General features: G+C 38.0%; 1 protein-coding gene across 1 annotated transcript in view; it reads left to right on the top strand.

Moving 5' to 3' along the window:
- MARCH11 (membrane-associated ring finger (C3HC4) 11) overlaps positions 1–16,527 on the top strand; it is a 116,938-nt gene that overhangs the window by 2,452 nt on the left and 97,959 nt on the right. The window contains exons 3-4 of the mRNA XM_011993606.1: positions 1–114; positions 1,269–1,424. Of these exons, the coding sequence (XP_011848996.1) occupies positions 1–114; positions 1,269–1,424 (270 nt within the window). The remainder of the gene's footprint in view (positions 115–1,268; positions 1,425–16,527) is intronic.

Raw genomic sequence — 16,527 nt, 5'->3', positions numbered from 1 at the left:
CGCTCGGTGTGCAGCAGCCGCAGCAGCAGCAGTGGCGGCGGCGACCAGCGCTCTGGGCACCAGCACCAGCACCACCAGCCCATCTGCAAGATCTGCTTCCAGGGCGCGGAGCAGGTAAGGCCCGGCGGCGGCTCCAGCTCGCAACGGTCAAGCTTTCAGCACCACGGACAGCGCACGCCTCCCTCCCAGTTGCCTCCAGAGCCTCCAGACAGGCTCCTCTGGTTCTGCCCTGTGAGCGCTAGCTCCAGTGTGCGTTCCCCTTTCCATTCCTATGAAGGCAAATAAAAATGTCCCAGTGGCGAATACTGGGTTTAATTTCATCTACACTTTTTTTTTTCCTTCATGGCTTAGCAGGTACATGTTCCTCAGGTACTTTAGTGATAATGCCAAAAGTACCTTTTGTGAATTATTCGATGAATTTTGGTTTATGCTTAGAAGCAAACCTATCAGATGTAAGGTGAAGTCCGTTTTCTACAGATGTATCTTGAGACGGATGTCATATCACAACCAGAAAGGGCAGAGTCTTTCCTTATCGCAAATTTGGGTGACTTAATCTCATGGATATGAAAAGCATGTGATAGTTTTTACAAGAGAAATAGGAATGGACTTTGAAAGAAAGGCAATTATGCCAACAATGTACGTTATATTTTGTCAGCAACACAATTCTAAAATTATAAACACCATTGTAGGTGCATGCAAACTTATGTGAGAACAATCATGCAGAGGAAAGGATAGCGTATGTCCCTTGCAAATGTGTGGTCTGAGAAAACATTAGGTGTAATGTTTTTAAAAGTAAGGAAATTGCATAAGAATATACAGGCTTTCAGGAATATAGTGCCCTAAGTCAATATTTATGATGCTACATTTAGAAAAATAAAAGCATAATGCCGCTTTCTGGGATGCCGTGCGTTTCTTCTTTAGCAATGATTAAGAATAACTGCAGAGGAAATGCATCTGACCATCCACTTAAAAGTTATTAAAGAGATTTAATAGTACAGCCTTCCCCCACGGGTATTGGGAGCTATATCTTGCAGACATTTTGTATGTTGGTAGAACATTTATGTCATAACTGTAAGTAATATCTTTGAAATAGTTTTAAGACTTTAGTTTCATTCCCATCAGTGGTATAAAATTTTAATTTCATTTCCTAGGATAGAGCCTGATGCTGTATCCTGAGTAAATGGCTTTGAAAGAAAAGAAAGGAAGCATTAGGTTTTTAAAATAGAGCCACAGACACAAATATTCACACTGAGTTGTTTTCTTTTTAGGGTGAGCTGTTGAATCCCTGCCGATGTGATGGGTCAGTTCGGTATACACATCAGCTGTGCCTGCTAAAGTGGATCAGTGAGAGAGGTTCCTGGACCTGTGAACTCTGCTGCTATAGATACCATGTTATAGCCATTAAAATGAAACAACCTTGCCAGGTAAGCAGTTTCAACATTTATTTTTCCTGAAATAATTTTGTTAACATGAATGCACTTAAGCTTAGTTATTACTAAGGATATTTACTTATGCTACTTAAAAACATTTTGTGCAAATTACAGTAAAACCAAGATTTAGAATTTGTAAATATGTGTTTTGAGAAAGCCATGACGTTTTATCTGAGAAACTCAAAAGACATTTTAATTAAATGGTTTCCTTCATTAATTTTTTACTTATTGATAAAATGATACCCATCTTTTTTCTAAAAAGGCAAGTTGGTAAGATGACTTATACCCCCACTTACATCAATTTTATTCATTAGAAATGTTACACAGTTGATTTTATTAATATTTTGTTAACTTAAGCGTTTAAGCTCTAGTGGGCTCTATTTATGGAGAACAGATACAAGTAAAGCAAAACTTTACTGGTATGAAAATTTTGATTGAACCTATTAGTTCTAATCTGAATGCTCTTTCCACTTAACCAGGCTTTCTTTTTCATATGATGTTCTTTTGCAGTTAAATTTTTGCTGATTTTCTTCTTTGCTGTGTTCAGCTACATAGTGGATGCAGAAGTAATCGCAACAGTTACTCTCAATAATACTACTGAAATAGTATTCTTATTCTTAAACTTTTTGTGTTAATCACATAATAACACAGTACACATAAATCTACAAATGCCCTGGAAAATAGGCCTAAAATTTATTGTGAAACAGATTCAAGTTCTTTGAACAGACAGGTAGAATATACAATATTAGGAATGCCATCTTAAGGAAAAGCAGAATAATGTGTAATTAATGTTATCTGGTAGGCTGAAGTTAAGTAGAAATAAAAGAATAGGGTTCAAAACAGAGGCAAAGGAATGATGGAAGGAAAAAGAATAGGGAATTGCGAAGCTGGGAGGGGAAAATGTAATAAACTCTCGTGTTCCTTGTTGCTATCTAAATCATCCAGTTTGGTTTTTATTCAGCAATGTAATATAGGTGGAACTATTAGTGTTTGCGGAAGGAACCTGGAAGTTGAATTACTAGTGCATTAAGAATTTAAATTTCATAGTTTAAAATTTTTGCATCCTTTATATAGTTTGCAATTAATTTGCATCTCTGATAGTCTCCATTTAATGCATGATTAGCAAGCACAAAATGAAAATATGTATTTCTCAAGCTGACCTAGGGCTTATGAATAATTTGGAAAGAGAAAGCATAAATAATATGGATGAGTGATATTATCATGCTGAAGACAGGCACAAACCTGACACCTTTTCCCAGAACCTCTGATTGAACTTCTTGGGTATCAATTTATGAATCCGTCATAGTTGTCTTGAAAAATAGACGAAACCATTTTCAAAGACAGCATATAGGTAGTATAACTGGATCTACAACAGTTTTATCTATAGAAGGATGTGGGAAGATAAGAAATGAGAGAGTTTTGGGCTCTAGAGAAAAGTTCCATGAGAAGAGCTATGGTCAGACGCTCATTGGCTGAAACAGAAGATTATTTCAAAAGCTTGAACTTATGGCAACTATATGTTAATTCATTTGGGATGATTAATTTTGAAGTAAATAGAGATAAGTACTTGGTAGACATTTTAAAATAAATAAGAGATAAAGAGGTGGGGAAAAATAGTATTTACTAATTTTAATCCTATAGCAAAAGGAATTGGTTACTACTGTCTCTTGCTTCATTTAAAAAAGATTCCATAGTTATTTTAAAGAAGTAACTCCCCAAACTATGCATATGATTTTCCTTTTCCCCAAAAAAGAACTAAAACCCAAAAACTAATCCAGTACTACTAGCATATTTAGGATTAATTTTATTATGACATCTGTAAATACTACTATTATCTGTAACCTGATCTGATTGTTGTAGTGACCTACAAAATCATATGTAGAAACAAAGTTGATACGAATGTGATGATGATAGCTCAGAACATGCTGGAAATGAAATAACTTTCCAGGACTACATCAGATACACTTGTATCTGTGTGAGGCCAATCCCTTGTGAGCAGGTGGTTTCTTGGATGTAGACCAGAACAGAGAACAAATAATAATATTCACAAATACTTTGCCACGCACTGTTCTAAACATTTTACGTATATGGATACGGATATTTAATCTTCATGACAAATCTAAGAGGTGAGGAATATTTCTATTTTACTCAAAAGGAAACTGAGGCACAGTAAAGTTAAGTAACTTCTACTAGGTACCTATCTAGTAAAAGGCAAAGCCAGGATTCAGACTTAGTCAGTCTGGCTCAGGGTGGCCCTGTTGGAAAGTGTGCATCTCAGTCCCATCCTAGCCACCTTCATGTTTCTGAATCTGTCATGACTTGTCCTGGAAAAGGCTGTAGCAAGCAGGAACTAGTTTCAACCTGGGTCTCTAAGATGCTTTGGGAAGGTTTTGACTGTCTACTGTTGCATAATAAGCCACCTCAATACTTAGTGCTTTAAACAACAACTGTCATTTATGATCTGTTCAGAGTCTGTGGGTTGATGGAGGTCAGCTGAGATGTCTTTCTCTGCATGCAACATCACCTGAAGCTATCATCATCCAGAGGCTTAACTGGATTGGAACATCCAACAAGGCTTGCCCATTTGACCTGGTTTTGGTGCCGGCTGTTGGCTGGAAGCTCAGTTGGGGCTGCCACCTGGTGTCTCAGTTCTCCCTCCATGTGACTGCTGCTTTTCCCTGTGATAACTGGGTTCCAAGAGCATGAAAGTGAAAATTACAAATCTCTTAAGTCGTGGCCTTGGAAGTAACGTGGTTCCCCATCTGCTGCATTCTTTTGTATAAAGCTAGACAGAGGCCCAACTCAGATTCAAGAGAAGGGAAAATAGACTCCACTTCTGGAGTCTGGCCCTTCTTTTAAAGGGAGTGGCCATCTTTATCCACCATAGGAGTTAGCTTCTAAAATGGCCCTGCCTTCCTGACCTGGTCTCTGCATTTGGTCCTCATGAAGTCCAGGTAGATCAGCACATATCACCATAACTTCCCTTCCAGGGCTCTGAACCAAAGGAGGTTAAAACAGTGTATGCAAGAACTTACCAGTGGTGCTTGATGTATATCCTCAAACACTTTCATGAGCGAGTATTACCACGTTGTATTTCCTTGTGCTCAGAGGAAGATGAGGACAGAGAAAGGCAGTTTTCAGGAAACAGGTGTGTGTGAGGAAAACATGCTGCAGTGAACCTAACACCTTAGTTTCACTTGTTTTTCTCATTGAGATTTGAATTCTTTGAGAATTGGAGTCTAACCTCCCAATTTTATTGGATTTCAGTGATGCTTGGCAGTATGACCCAATAGAAATCTAGCAGATGTATCCTTTGCAACATAGTTAAACCTTAATTGCCATATCATTAGCAGTAGGAGTTAATTAAGACATTTGAGGTAATAAAAATGCATTTACCTTCCTATCTACTGGCAGAATCTATTTTATTTATTAACATATCCAAGATGATGCGTTAAGGACAATTTGAGAGTAAAGGCTAGTTCTGTTTTGAATCTGGCCCAAAATTAGTGAAATGCGTGGACTTATAAGATCAGCTTTATTTTGAGATGTTGGGAGCATTATACATTAATTAAGCCATATTCCAGTTTATGAATGGTTTCAGTATTTTTTCCAGAGGCATGATGGATCTTTGAAGAGATAACATTTATGGGATAAAGTATTGTATGTGAAATTATAAACTTTCTATAAAAGACAGACTGTACTGCCTAAATGAAGAAAAAGCTATGTAAATGGAAGGTAATATCTATGTTATTTTAGAAAAGCTACTTAAACTCTTTGTATCTCCATTGACTCATCTTCAAAAAGGAGATGACAATGGCACCTGTCTTATACCTTATTTTGAGAATTAGACACATAAATATGTGTGAAATGCTTAGAATGACACCTGGCCCATAGCAGGTGCCATTTAAATGCTGACTCTGGATATTATGATCTGTTCAGTCAGCTTAGAGATGGGGACCTTCACTTGCTCACTTCCACAGGTCCTTCTTGTTTACTTCTCATTGTGTCTCAAAGTGAAGTTAATGGCTCCTCTTTCTATATCCTTCTTTACCCTTGCATTTTTATTCCCTGCTTTTTCTGGGATCCCACCTCAGTTTCTGACCAAATCAGTTGACATCCGTGATGAATGAATCAGCATTTTTAAAAGCAGGTGTAATGAGATATAATGATCTCAATGCGGTGAGCATATTTACTCTCCAGATGTCCCTCACTGTGGGTCTTATTTATGTCCTTATTGGAGTCTACTAGTAATTGGAGCAATGAGATGCTCTTAAATGTGGCCAAGCACAGGGCAGCACTATTCAAGGTCAGGCAGCCATACTTTGTTTATGCTTTAGAACGGCCCCTGTCAGGTGGGGTGCATGTAACCTGTGAGTAGGTAGAAGGTCAGAGAAGTCTGAGATTTCTGGGACAATCACAGAAGGGGTAATGGCTGAGCATCAGTTACAGGGAATCGTGGTGTTCACCAACTTTCCTTCTTCCTCCTCCTTCATTGCTTGGAGCACCAGAGGAAAGGACCAGTGTTATCTGCCTGTCTTGCCTACTTGGGAAGGGTTAGAGACTTGCATGTGGTCCATAGACCTTTTCAGGGTTTAGGCTTTGGCCATTGTTATTGGCCTATACTATTTTTTTATTAGACTTTCCCTTACTCCTTTTCCTTTAAAACTCTTCTAATGTGCTGTCAGCAGCAGATCTTCTTGTAGCAGTAAGAATGACTGGGAAATCTCTTAGCAAAGAGAAGGACTTGAGATTATTTTTCATTTTTATCCATGTTCTTAAAACCCTGGGATTCCTCATAATGGATTTGAATCAGAGGGGAATTAGCTAGCAGGTGGGTTTATTTGGCTATCCTTTTTAGGTACAGCTTCCAGACCTTCCTTCTTGTAAAACATATATAGAACTTTAATTAACTTTCTGAGGAACCCATGGTCATTATTTTTCTAAATGGGGCTCCATCATGAAAGGGGCATTTCCACCTTCAGAACTGATTGCTAGTAGGGTGTAGCTGATGCGCTAGGAGGAGCTGACAAATTATCATTGAAAACTGACTTTGGTTTTGAAAATGTATCAAGAAAACATCAGAGCATGAACTGTATCTGCATTGCATGCTGTCATTTGAAATCATTCAAGACATTTACATTTCATGGCTTAAAAATGTCTGCATATGTGCAGCCTGTGACACAGTGAGCCACCCCTTTGACTTTTTCTCTAAGTGCTGCTCTTACTTCCATTCTCTGCAGATTTAATAGCAAACAACAAGCTGAGGGGAGATTTTTTTTATTACCATGCCTGAATAACTAAAAAACAATGCTGAGATGTAAGATTTAAATGTCTATCCTGGCATATTTTGTAGGTAACTAAAAATGACAAAATGAACAGCACATCACGAGGCAATTTTCTCACCTTAGGAGTTATTTTTGTTTCATTTGCTTACTAACTTTCAAAAAATAAGAGTCTGTATTTTACTTCCTAGAAGAGATGAATGATTTTCTGCTGAATAAAATATATAAATTTTACTTTGTATGTTACTATGGCCATCTTATCTACTGTACAGACTACATGTACAGTGATTTTACAATTTCTCCTAAGCCAGATGGTTCTGAGACAGTGGTAAAAGGAGCCAAAGGTCATTTAAGGCATTGTGCCCCGGTATTTGCTTCTAAGCTATTTAGAATGAGGTTTGGGGACAATGTGGACCCTATAGATGGTACCCTTCAGGACTTCCTTCTCTACACACCTTCTACTTTTCTACATTTTCCAGCCCTTTGAAATGCATTTCCCTTTGGACACCTTCCTCTTCTGTGCTTTGTTTGCCCCCCCACCCAGCTTCCTGTAGAAGAAAGAACATCCTAGGCAGAAGTGGGTCGACTCATGGGTTAAAGCAAGTCAGGATGGCAAGAAGATTTGGCAGTGGTTGGGTAGAGGAGCCTTGTCATTGGCTCCAAACTCTCTTCACTTGATAACATTTGTATTACTGTTTAAATTAGTGGTTAGAAGACTTTTCCTCTGCAGGGTCAGACAGGAAATATTTTAGGCTAGGAGGGCCATTATAAGCTACTGTCCTAGTATGAAAACTGCCATAGACACTGTATAAATAAATGAGCATGGCTGTGTTCCAGTAAAACTTTACTTATAGAGACTGAAATTTGAATTTCATATCAGCTTAATGTGTCAAGAAAGAGTATTCTTTTTAGAAAAAATGTTTCCCCTGCCGTGTAAAAATATAAAAACTCATGGGCCACACAAAAACAGGTGGTGAGCTGGGTTCACACAGCTGCATTTGGTAGTAATTTAAGCATATGGAGTATTGATTTGGACTTAGGTTTTTATGGCCTCTTAGAAAATTCAATGGGTGGGATGTTTCTAAATTTCTATGTTTGTTTGTAATTTTGAATGAACTTATTATAAACTTATATTATTTAGAAAACGATGGCATTTTAGCTCCATAATGAAATGCTATTAACTTCTCAGTATTAAATATTAAAACCATTGCTTCTTTGAAACAGTTTCTTGGTCATATCAGACTCAAATCCTAAATTCTGAGGAGTCACTTTGGTTAAGTCAGGAGTGGAAAGCAGGGGCATCTCAGAATAAGTGTCCTTGGAACAGGCCACTGTCCTCCTCTCCGTGAGTCCTGGAAGACATTTCAGACAATGCTCTTACCCTGCCCCAGGCTGTCTTCAGTCCAGTAAATATCCTTGGAATATTCCCTTCTGAATGTCTTGAAATGAGATTATTTTAATTTGTTTAGGTTTCTCATCTTTCATTCTGAGGGACAAGCATAGCAATGAGTGGGACAGGTTTTAGAGCACATTATATAACACAGCTCAATATTGCTGACATTCATTTTCTTGGCCACTTTGTGGGCATTCAATGAATATTTATGGTATGAATGAATAAATGAATGAATAGATGCATACCTGAGTGTTTTTGTAAGGTGGCCAGAACCATGGAGGTTATATTATTTCTGCAGCGAGAATATGACTTAGGGAAATCAAATTGCATTCATTACTCATACATTAGCCATCTAATAATTGTTAATTTTCAACTGGTATCTCAAGTTGATCTTCTAATAATGCTATTCTCAAGTTGCCTGGGCAAGTATGTTCAGTTCTTCAGGCCATAGGAAAAAAGCCTTGAGAGTAACACAGAGTCTTTTTAAACCTAGATTTTTTTTTTTTTTTATACAAGCTTCCAGTAAGACATATCTGCTCTTTTCAAAAAATAAAATGTCATGGAAAAAGACTGTGAATATGGAATTACCCATGTGTGACACCCTCGCTTTCTTGAGATTGTCACTGGTTGAAGGGTTTCTTCTAGCATTTGTTCAGGGAATTTGAATAATTTGTTGGAAATTTTACCGTACGATCATGGATATAGATGAGCTGCTAAGAGCATCTACTGGATACAAATTTTTGGTGTGAAATCTGCCACCTGGCTGAAAACAAGGTGACTTGTTTTGATGAGCAGTTTGCACAGTTGTAGCATAACTTAAAAAATGATTTTCTACCGGTGAATACAATACTCAAACCCGGGGAGATGTAGCCAGAGAACAGGCTATTTCCTCCTCACTAATTTCCTGCTTTGCCTTGGCATGTAGCTGTGCTGTGATGTGACTGATGTTTTGATAAAGGGATTGGTATAAAGGAAACTCGGCTTCTTTCTATTTTGGGACCTTCTGAGAGTAGAAAGGGATGACTCTGAGGGCAGAATGAGAGTACTTCCGACCCTTCAGAATAGCAGGGAATGGACTGATGAGTAGATAATTATCTACAATTACAAGTAAATGGATGGCAGACAGAGGAGTTGGCCAAGAAAAACTGCACTGTGGTTTGTGCTTTCTGTATCCTTGGATATCTGACAACATCTTCCCTATGAGTGTAACTCATAATTCAAAAGCTGTTCCACATGATTTAGCCAAATGAAGTCGATGCAAGAAGAGGTGGACTGGAACCTGTTATTTGGGAAGACATGACAAAAACCCGGAAACGTTTCTATATCGGCAAAGTCAATAAGGGAACTTATTGAGGACACATTTCTTATTCCATCCTTCCCTTAGGAGTGGAATACTTTGAAAACTACCGTCTAAAAAGATGCTTTCTCTCTAGTTTTTACCTCTTTGAGTTGGTTCATTTTGACCTATGACACCTGGACAGTGGATGTCCCTTCATTACAACGATAGAGTTCCATTGTTGCCTTCATATGCCTTTTAGTTTTACTTCGCTTTTCGGTATACTGATTTGGTGCGGGTGGCCAAGTGCTTAATTTGGACCTGGGGTGTTGGGGGTGGGGGGGATGCCTCCCATAAGTATCCAGCTCTTATTCCAGGAATGCCCCAGGCACTCCGTTGTTTGATATGGTCTTGTGGTTGTACAAGATTTCATCTCCCTACTCCATTTGTGTCAGGACTCTGAACTACAGAATCGTTCAAATGAATAAGGGATTGTTTCAGAACACTTACATAGGCTTGCCTTGGTTTGTTCAATCTGTTAGAAGAGGCTTTAAGAAGGAAGCCTCTTTCACACAATGTGAGGGGACTTTTCTTATATTCTTATTAACCAGTTTTCCGGAGCCCGCGAGAGATACTTTTGCCCTGTTCTCTTTCCCCCAACTCTCTCCCTGGTATTAACTTGTTTCCTATGTTATATTTGTAGATTTTTAAAAAAACATAAATATGTATACAAGGGCCCTCTCTATTTTTTTTTAAATAAAGGAAATAAAAATCTTAGACTAGTGAAGAGCATAGGATTTGCCAGGCCTGTATTGAGCATTCAGTAAATATCTGTCTTATCCTTCTTCCATCTCTTTCTTTCTTTTCCTAACACCATCTGACTCTCATCTTTTGTGTGGGAATGAGTAGGTGGGAGGTTTCCAGTGAGACCTCCCAGCGCCATGGAGAGAAGGGCACAGTGAATAGGGGGAAGTCTTTGCCTCCGTGGCATTCTCTAGGGCCAACCATGCCACGCTTTCTTCCCCTGGAAGCAGAAAGAAATTTTGAATGCAAAACCACCTTTCTGTCTCCTCCTAAACAGTCTTTGCTTTCACAGTGGTCTCTCTCAGTCATGCTATCGTAGCTTCTGTTAAATCATTTTCAAATCTAGGCAAGGTTTTCAGCAATTTGAGAAGTAGTTGAAAGACATTAAAACATGCTAAGCCAACAAGATTACAACTAACTGGCCAGAATTTTTTGGGTAGCTGTGGGTGACATGGTTCCTAGGCTATGGAATGAAAGATGCTTTGATATTGGAAAGATGTCGAGTGATTTGGTGAAACATATAAGGATGGGTGATGAATCTCCCTGCCTCCTGTCTACTTACTCCCCTCAAACTGAATACCACTAAGACTGAAAGTAATATCTGTTACAGAAAATAAAACTTGAAAAAGAAATATGCTGCTTTATTTTGGACATGATTAAACTCTACTACAGTAAGCTTCAGGGAAAAACACCAGCCATACCTTGAATTGCCCATGGGGAGAATTCCAGTATGAAGTGATGATGGATCCATGATTATTCATATAACGTGACACAGTGACGGATCGGTGTGTGTTTGTTTATATTTTGGTCTGGAAGATGATTTTACTCATGTTCTAGAGGTAGCCTCAAAGTATTTTTTATTGTTTTCTACTACACTACTGATAGTAGAAATTGGTACTTTTAAATTGATAATTGGTACTTTTTTATTCTTTTTTCATTTATTCAACACATAAACCACTACTACACTGTTCTAGGCCATAGAGTTACCGAGTTGGTTAAAACAAGCAGGGCCTCTGCTTCTAGAACTTAAACTATTGATGGTAAGGAGCAGAAGAAAAACAAGGGAGCAAATAAATACAAAAATTAGTTAATTATAGATTGTGTTAATGATGCTAATAGAAATAAACTGGGTGTGAGAGTTAATTTTATGTGTCATGGGGAGCCCAGGTATTTGGTCAGACAGTATTCTGGATATGTCTGTGAAGGTGTTTCTGGGCAGATGAACACTGGAATTGGTAGACAGACAAAGCACACTCGAAAGCAGATGGCCTCCCTCATGTGGGAGAGCTGCAGCCAGTCAGTTCAAAGCCCGACTAGGACAAAAAGGCTGACCTTCCCTTGACTGAGAGAGAACTCGGCTTACCTGTTTTCAAGCTGGAACATCATTATTTTCTTTGGACTTCAACCGAAACACTGGATCTTTCTGGGTCTCAAATGTAACAGCCTTTGGACTAGTAGGCTTTCAGATCTGTGCTTTCCTCCCTCTTGATTCTCATGCCTTTGGACTTGCACTGGAACCACAGTCTTGGCTCTTTTGAGTGTCCAGCTTCTAATTGCAGATCTTGGGACTTGTCACCTTCCATAGTTGTGTGAGCCAGTTCCTTATAATTACTCTCTTTACACACATGCGCGCACACACATGTGCACACACACACACATGTGTATATACAGACAGTTCCCAACTTACAATGGTTTGACTTAGAATATTTCAGTTTCATGATGGTGTGAAACTGATATGCATTCAGTATGCTCCTCAGCTTACAATGGAGTCTTGTTAGGACATAAACTCTTCATAAGTAAATGAACATCGTTGTATGTTCCTCACACTCATATGTATACACACACACACACATCCTGTTGGTTTTGCTTCTCTGGTGAAACCTGACGAATATACTGGATGATTAAAAAGAGTGTGCTAAAATGGATCATGTGATACTTGATTAGAGTGGGGTACATTCTTATAAACTCATGCTCCACTTAAGCATGAGTTTATATAAACTATACATTTGTAGCTATTTCTATATTGACTATGCATTGTAATCATTTCTGTATTTCATACATATGTAACCGTTTCTATATAAATGATTATATATAGAAATATATGTAACCATGTAGAAATTTACTTATCTGTGAAATATATATAAATGTTACATATATAAATTTCTATATATATTTGTAAATGTTTCTATATATAACCATTTCTGTGTTGATAGAAATGATTTTTATAGTTTATATAAACTCAGGCTTAAGCAAATCATGAGTTTATATTGATGTATTCCACTCTAATCAAGTATCACATGATCCATTTTGTCTCTCTTGATAGACATGGTTAAATATAGAAATATTTACACATATGTGCTTATACTTTGATTAGTATACATATGTATGTTTTCTAGCTCTTGTCTGTTGAGGGGGTTCAGTATTCGTGGCACCTGAGTGAGAATAAGCTCACCTGGCACCAGATGTCAGTTTCTAACATCATTCTCCAATTAAAAAAATAGTCACATGCAATATGAGACTGGAGCTCCTTGTAGTGTCAGATTGTAAAGAAGTGCTCAAAAAACAAAAAAAAATGGAGATAAGTCATCAAAGGGACACAAGAGCCAACCTGGAAGAACCCCCAGTGACTAAAACTGGAAATATTTGAGCAACAATTTAGCTTGGATTGTAACTTGAACTATAATATAAAGATCTGTAGGTGAACACCAATACAAATAAATCATCAAACAAATAAATAAATGGGAGAGAAAAGACAAGTCTCCCTTACGGAATTCCAAATAATTGCACTGGTGCTTCAGTGGTAAAATTATCGCCTCCCAAATAATTTATGTATATAATCTCCCCTCCAGGAGGTATAGCTCAATTCCCCCTATCCTTTGTACTTAGTGACTTGTTTCCAAAGAGTAGGTTGATAATAGAGTGGAAAGGATGTGGAAATACCTTTACAATCGAGAAGGCTAGCAAATTCTACGTAACCAAGGTGGTCAAGTTTAATATTATCAGTGATAACTGATAGGATTATCACTGGTAAGTCATGTTGATCGCATGTGCCTCTGATATGATGTGATGAGATTATTTCACCTGTGGTCTTCCTCTCTAAAACCCGTAAGTATAGTCTAACCATGAGAAAAACATCAGACAAAACCAAACTGGGGGCAATCTAGAAAATAACTTGAGGAGTACTTCTCAAAGCTGAAGAATAAACAGGGTAAGTCTCAGAAACTGTCACGAACCAGAGACTAAGGAGATATGATGACTAAATGTAATGTGGTCTTCTGGATATAGGATCTTGGAAAGAAAAAGGTCATGAGAGAACTAAGTGTGGAACTTAGTCAATAGTAATGTACCAGCGTTGGTTTATTAGTTGTGACAAATAAGACTATAGCAATGTAAGATATTAACAATAGGGGAATTGGGTTCAGGGTATGTGGCAATTGTTTGTACAACCTTTGTAACTTTTATATAAATAAAAAATTACTCTAAAATGAAGTTTGTTAAAACGAACAAACAAAAATAATGCAGGGTGATTTATAATCCTTTGGGTATATACCCAGTAATGGGATGGCTGGGTCAAATGGTATTTCTAGTTCTAGATCCTTGAGGAATTGCCACACTGTCTTCCACAATGGTTGAAATAATTTACACTCCCACAAACATTGTACAAGCATTCCCGTTTCTTCACATCCTCTCCAGCATCTGTTGTTTCCTGACTTTTTAATGACCACCATTCTAACTGGTGTGAGATGGTATCTCATTGTGGTTTTTTGATTTGCATTTCTCTGATGGCTAGTGATGATGAGCATTATAAAGACACATGCATACGTATGTTTATTGTGGCACTATTCACAATAGCAAAGACTTGGAACCAACCCAAATGTCCATCAGTGACAGACCGGATTAAGAAAATGTGGCACATATACACCATGGAATACTATGCAGCTATAAAAAAGGATGAGTTCACGTCCTTTGTAGGGAAATGGATGCGGCTGGGAATCATCATTCCCAGCAAACTATCACAAGAACAGAAAACCAAACACTGCATGTTCTCACTCATAGGTGGGAACTGAACAATAAGAACACTTGGACACAGGAAGGGGAACATCACACACTGGGGCCTGTTGTGGGGCAGGGGGAGCGGGGAGGGATAGCATTAGGAGATATACTTAATGTAATTGACGAGTTAATGGGTGCAGCACACCAACATGGCACATGTCTACATATGTAACAAACCTGCATGTTGTGCACATGTACCCTAGAACATAAAGTATAATACAAATATTAAAAAATTAAAAAAAATAATAAAAAAATGCAAGGAAGGCCAAGACTAGATAGAAGGGGTAGGGAAAGTCTGAGGAGGTGACGTCTGAGATTAGACCTAAATGTTGATGACGATCCTACCTTTGAAAAATTATTATTTGAAGAGTATTCTAGAAGGGGAAGAGTGACACCAAAGACTCTAAGCAGGGAAGGACTGGGTGTTTGAGGGAATAAAAGGATCATGTGGCTGGACAGCTTTGAGTGAGGAGGCATAGGAGCTGTCATGAGGAATTTGAGTTTCCCTCAAGAGCGGTGGGAAGTTGTTGGAGAGTCTCAGGCAGAGAAATAACATAATAATAATATAATAGATGCCTTCAGTTGCTTTGTGGAGACTGGACTGGAGAGAGGCAGGGCTAGAAGCATGGATGCTGTTAAAATGTTCCTTTGGTGGACAAAATGGTGACCTATGCTAGGATGATGGCAGGGATGAAGAAAAATGGATACGTTTGAAAGATGCCTTTAAAGTAGAAGCAATAGGTTTTTAATTTTGTTTTACAATTTATTTTTGGCAAAAACATGTGGACTTTAACTTCACGTTATTTATAGTCTTTATTTCATTTATGGTCAATAGTTATTATATATTTTGCTGTAGAAATATTGTGATTGGCTACAGGGTGCTTACCTAAATCCTGATGGTGGTGTGGATGTTTTATACTATGCTGAAAATGCACCATATTATATCTTAAAAATCCAGACAGTTTGGAATCCTGGAACACATATGGCCCAAAGTGTTTTGGGTAAGAGACTTTGGCCTAACATACGACCTGTCCTAGAGGGTGAAGTGTTCTATAGATGCCTGTATGGTGTAGTTGATTTATAGTGTTAGGTGTGGTGGCTGATAGTGGTGTTCAAGACTTCTATTTCCTTGTTAATCTTCTGTCTATTGAAAGTGGGGTATCGAAGTTTACAAGTATTACTGTTGAATTGTCTATTTCTCCATTCAATTATGTCCATTTTTTCTTCACATATTTTGAGACTGGGTTGTTAGCTGCAAATATATTTAAGTGTTATGTCTTCCTGATAGATTGACCATTATATTATTGCAGAGTGTCCTTTGTCTCTATTTCATAGTTTGTTTGTGCTGTTACAACAAACTACACCAGGCTGGGTAATTTAATAAATAGCAGACATTCATTTTCACAGTTCTGGAAGCTGGCAGACCAGGATCACTAGCAGGTTGGGTGTCTGGTGAGGGCCCAGCTTTCACTTCCAAGTGGCATTTTGTTACTGCATCCTCTGGAGGGGACAGACACTGGGTCCTCACTTAATGGAAGGGACCCAATGTCAAAAGGGGCATAAATGCCATGTTATCACATGGCAAAGAACAGAAGAAAGCAAACCTACTCCCTCTAGCCCTTTTGTAAAGGCCCTAATCCCATCTATGAGAGCTTTGCCTTCATCACTTAATTACCCCTTAAAGCTCCACCTCTTAATATTATTACATTGCTGACTAAGTTTTAACCTACAATTTTAGAGGAACATCATCATTCAAATCATAACACTCTAATAACAAGCTTTGTCTTCGTGTCTGTTTTTCCTGATGTTAATATAGCTACTCAAGTTCTTTTTTATTTACTATTTGTATGATTTATTGTTTCATCCTTTTACTTTAAACCTATTTGGTTTTTGCATATAAAGTGTGCCTCTTACAAAAAGCATATAGTTGGATTATAGGGTAATGGATTTTGGACCTGTATGATGTTATTCCTGGAATACAGCCTTATGAAAATCAAATATTGTAGGGATTGCTTTCTGATTGCGATGTAATCAATTTAGCACAGTCTAAGATTCCCTAATCATGGTGAATATGTGCTGTCTGAGATTATGTTTTTTTTAATCCCTAGATGGAATTGCTGTGAATATTCTGTTAACCTATGGATTTATGCAATTGTCCTCTTCCATAACTTGTGAAGGAACAATTTTGTTTTTCCCTAGTTTCTCCTTCCTCCACCACCTGAGACCTGTTGTGAGCAACCGAGGAGTTGTGGAAACCTGTTCTTTTCTAGTAAACAGGAAATTCTTATT

This window comes from Mandrillus leucophaeus, unplaced genomic scaffold, assembly GCF_000951045.1.
Source record: "Mandrillus leucophaeus isolate KB7577 unplaced genomic scaffold, Mleu.le_1.0 Scaffold430, whole genome shotgun sequence".
In the NCBI taxonomy this organism is placed as follows: Eukaryota; Metazoa; Chordata; class Mammalia; order Primates; family Cercopithecidae; genus Mandrillus; species Mandrillus leucophaeus.
The sequence above is the reverse complement of the archived record's forward strand: the minus strand, read 5'-3'. Positions and strand labels throughout refer to the sequence as shown.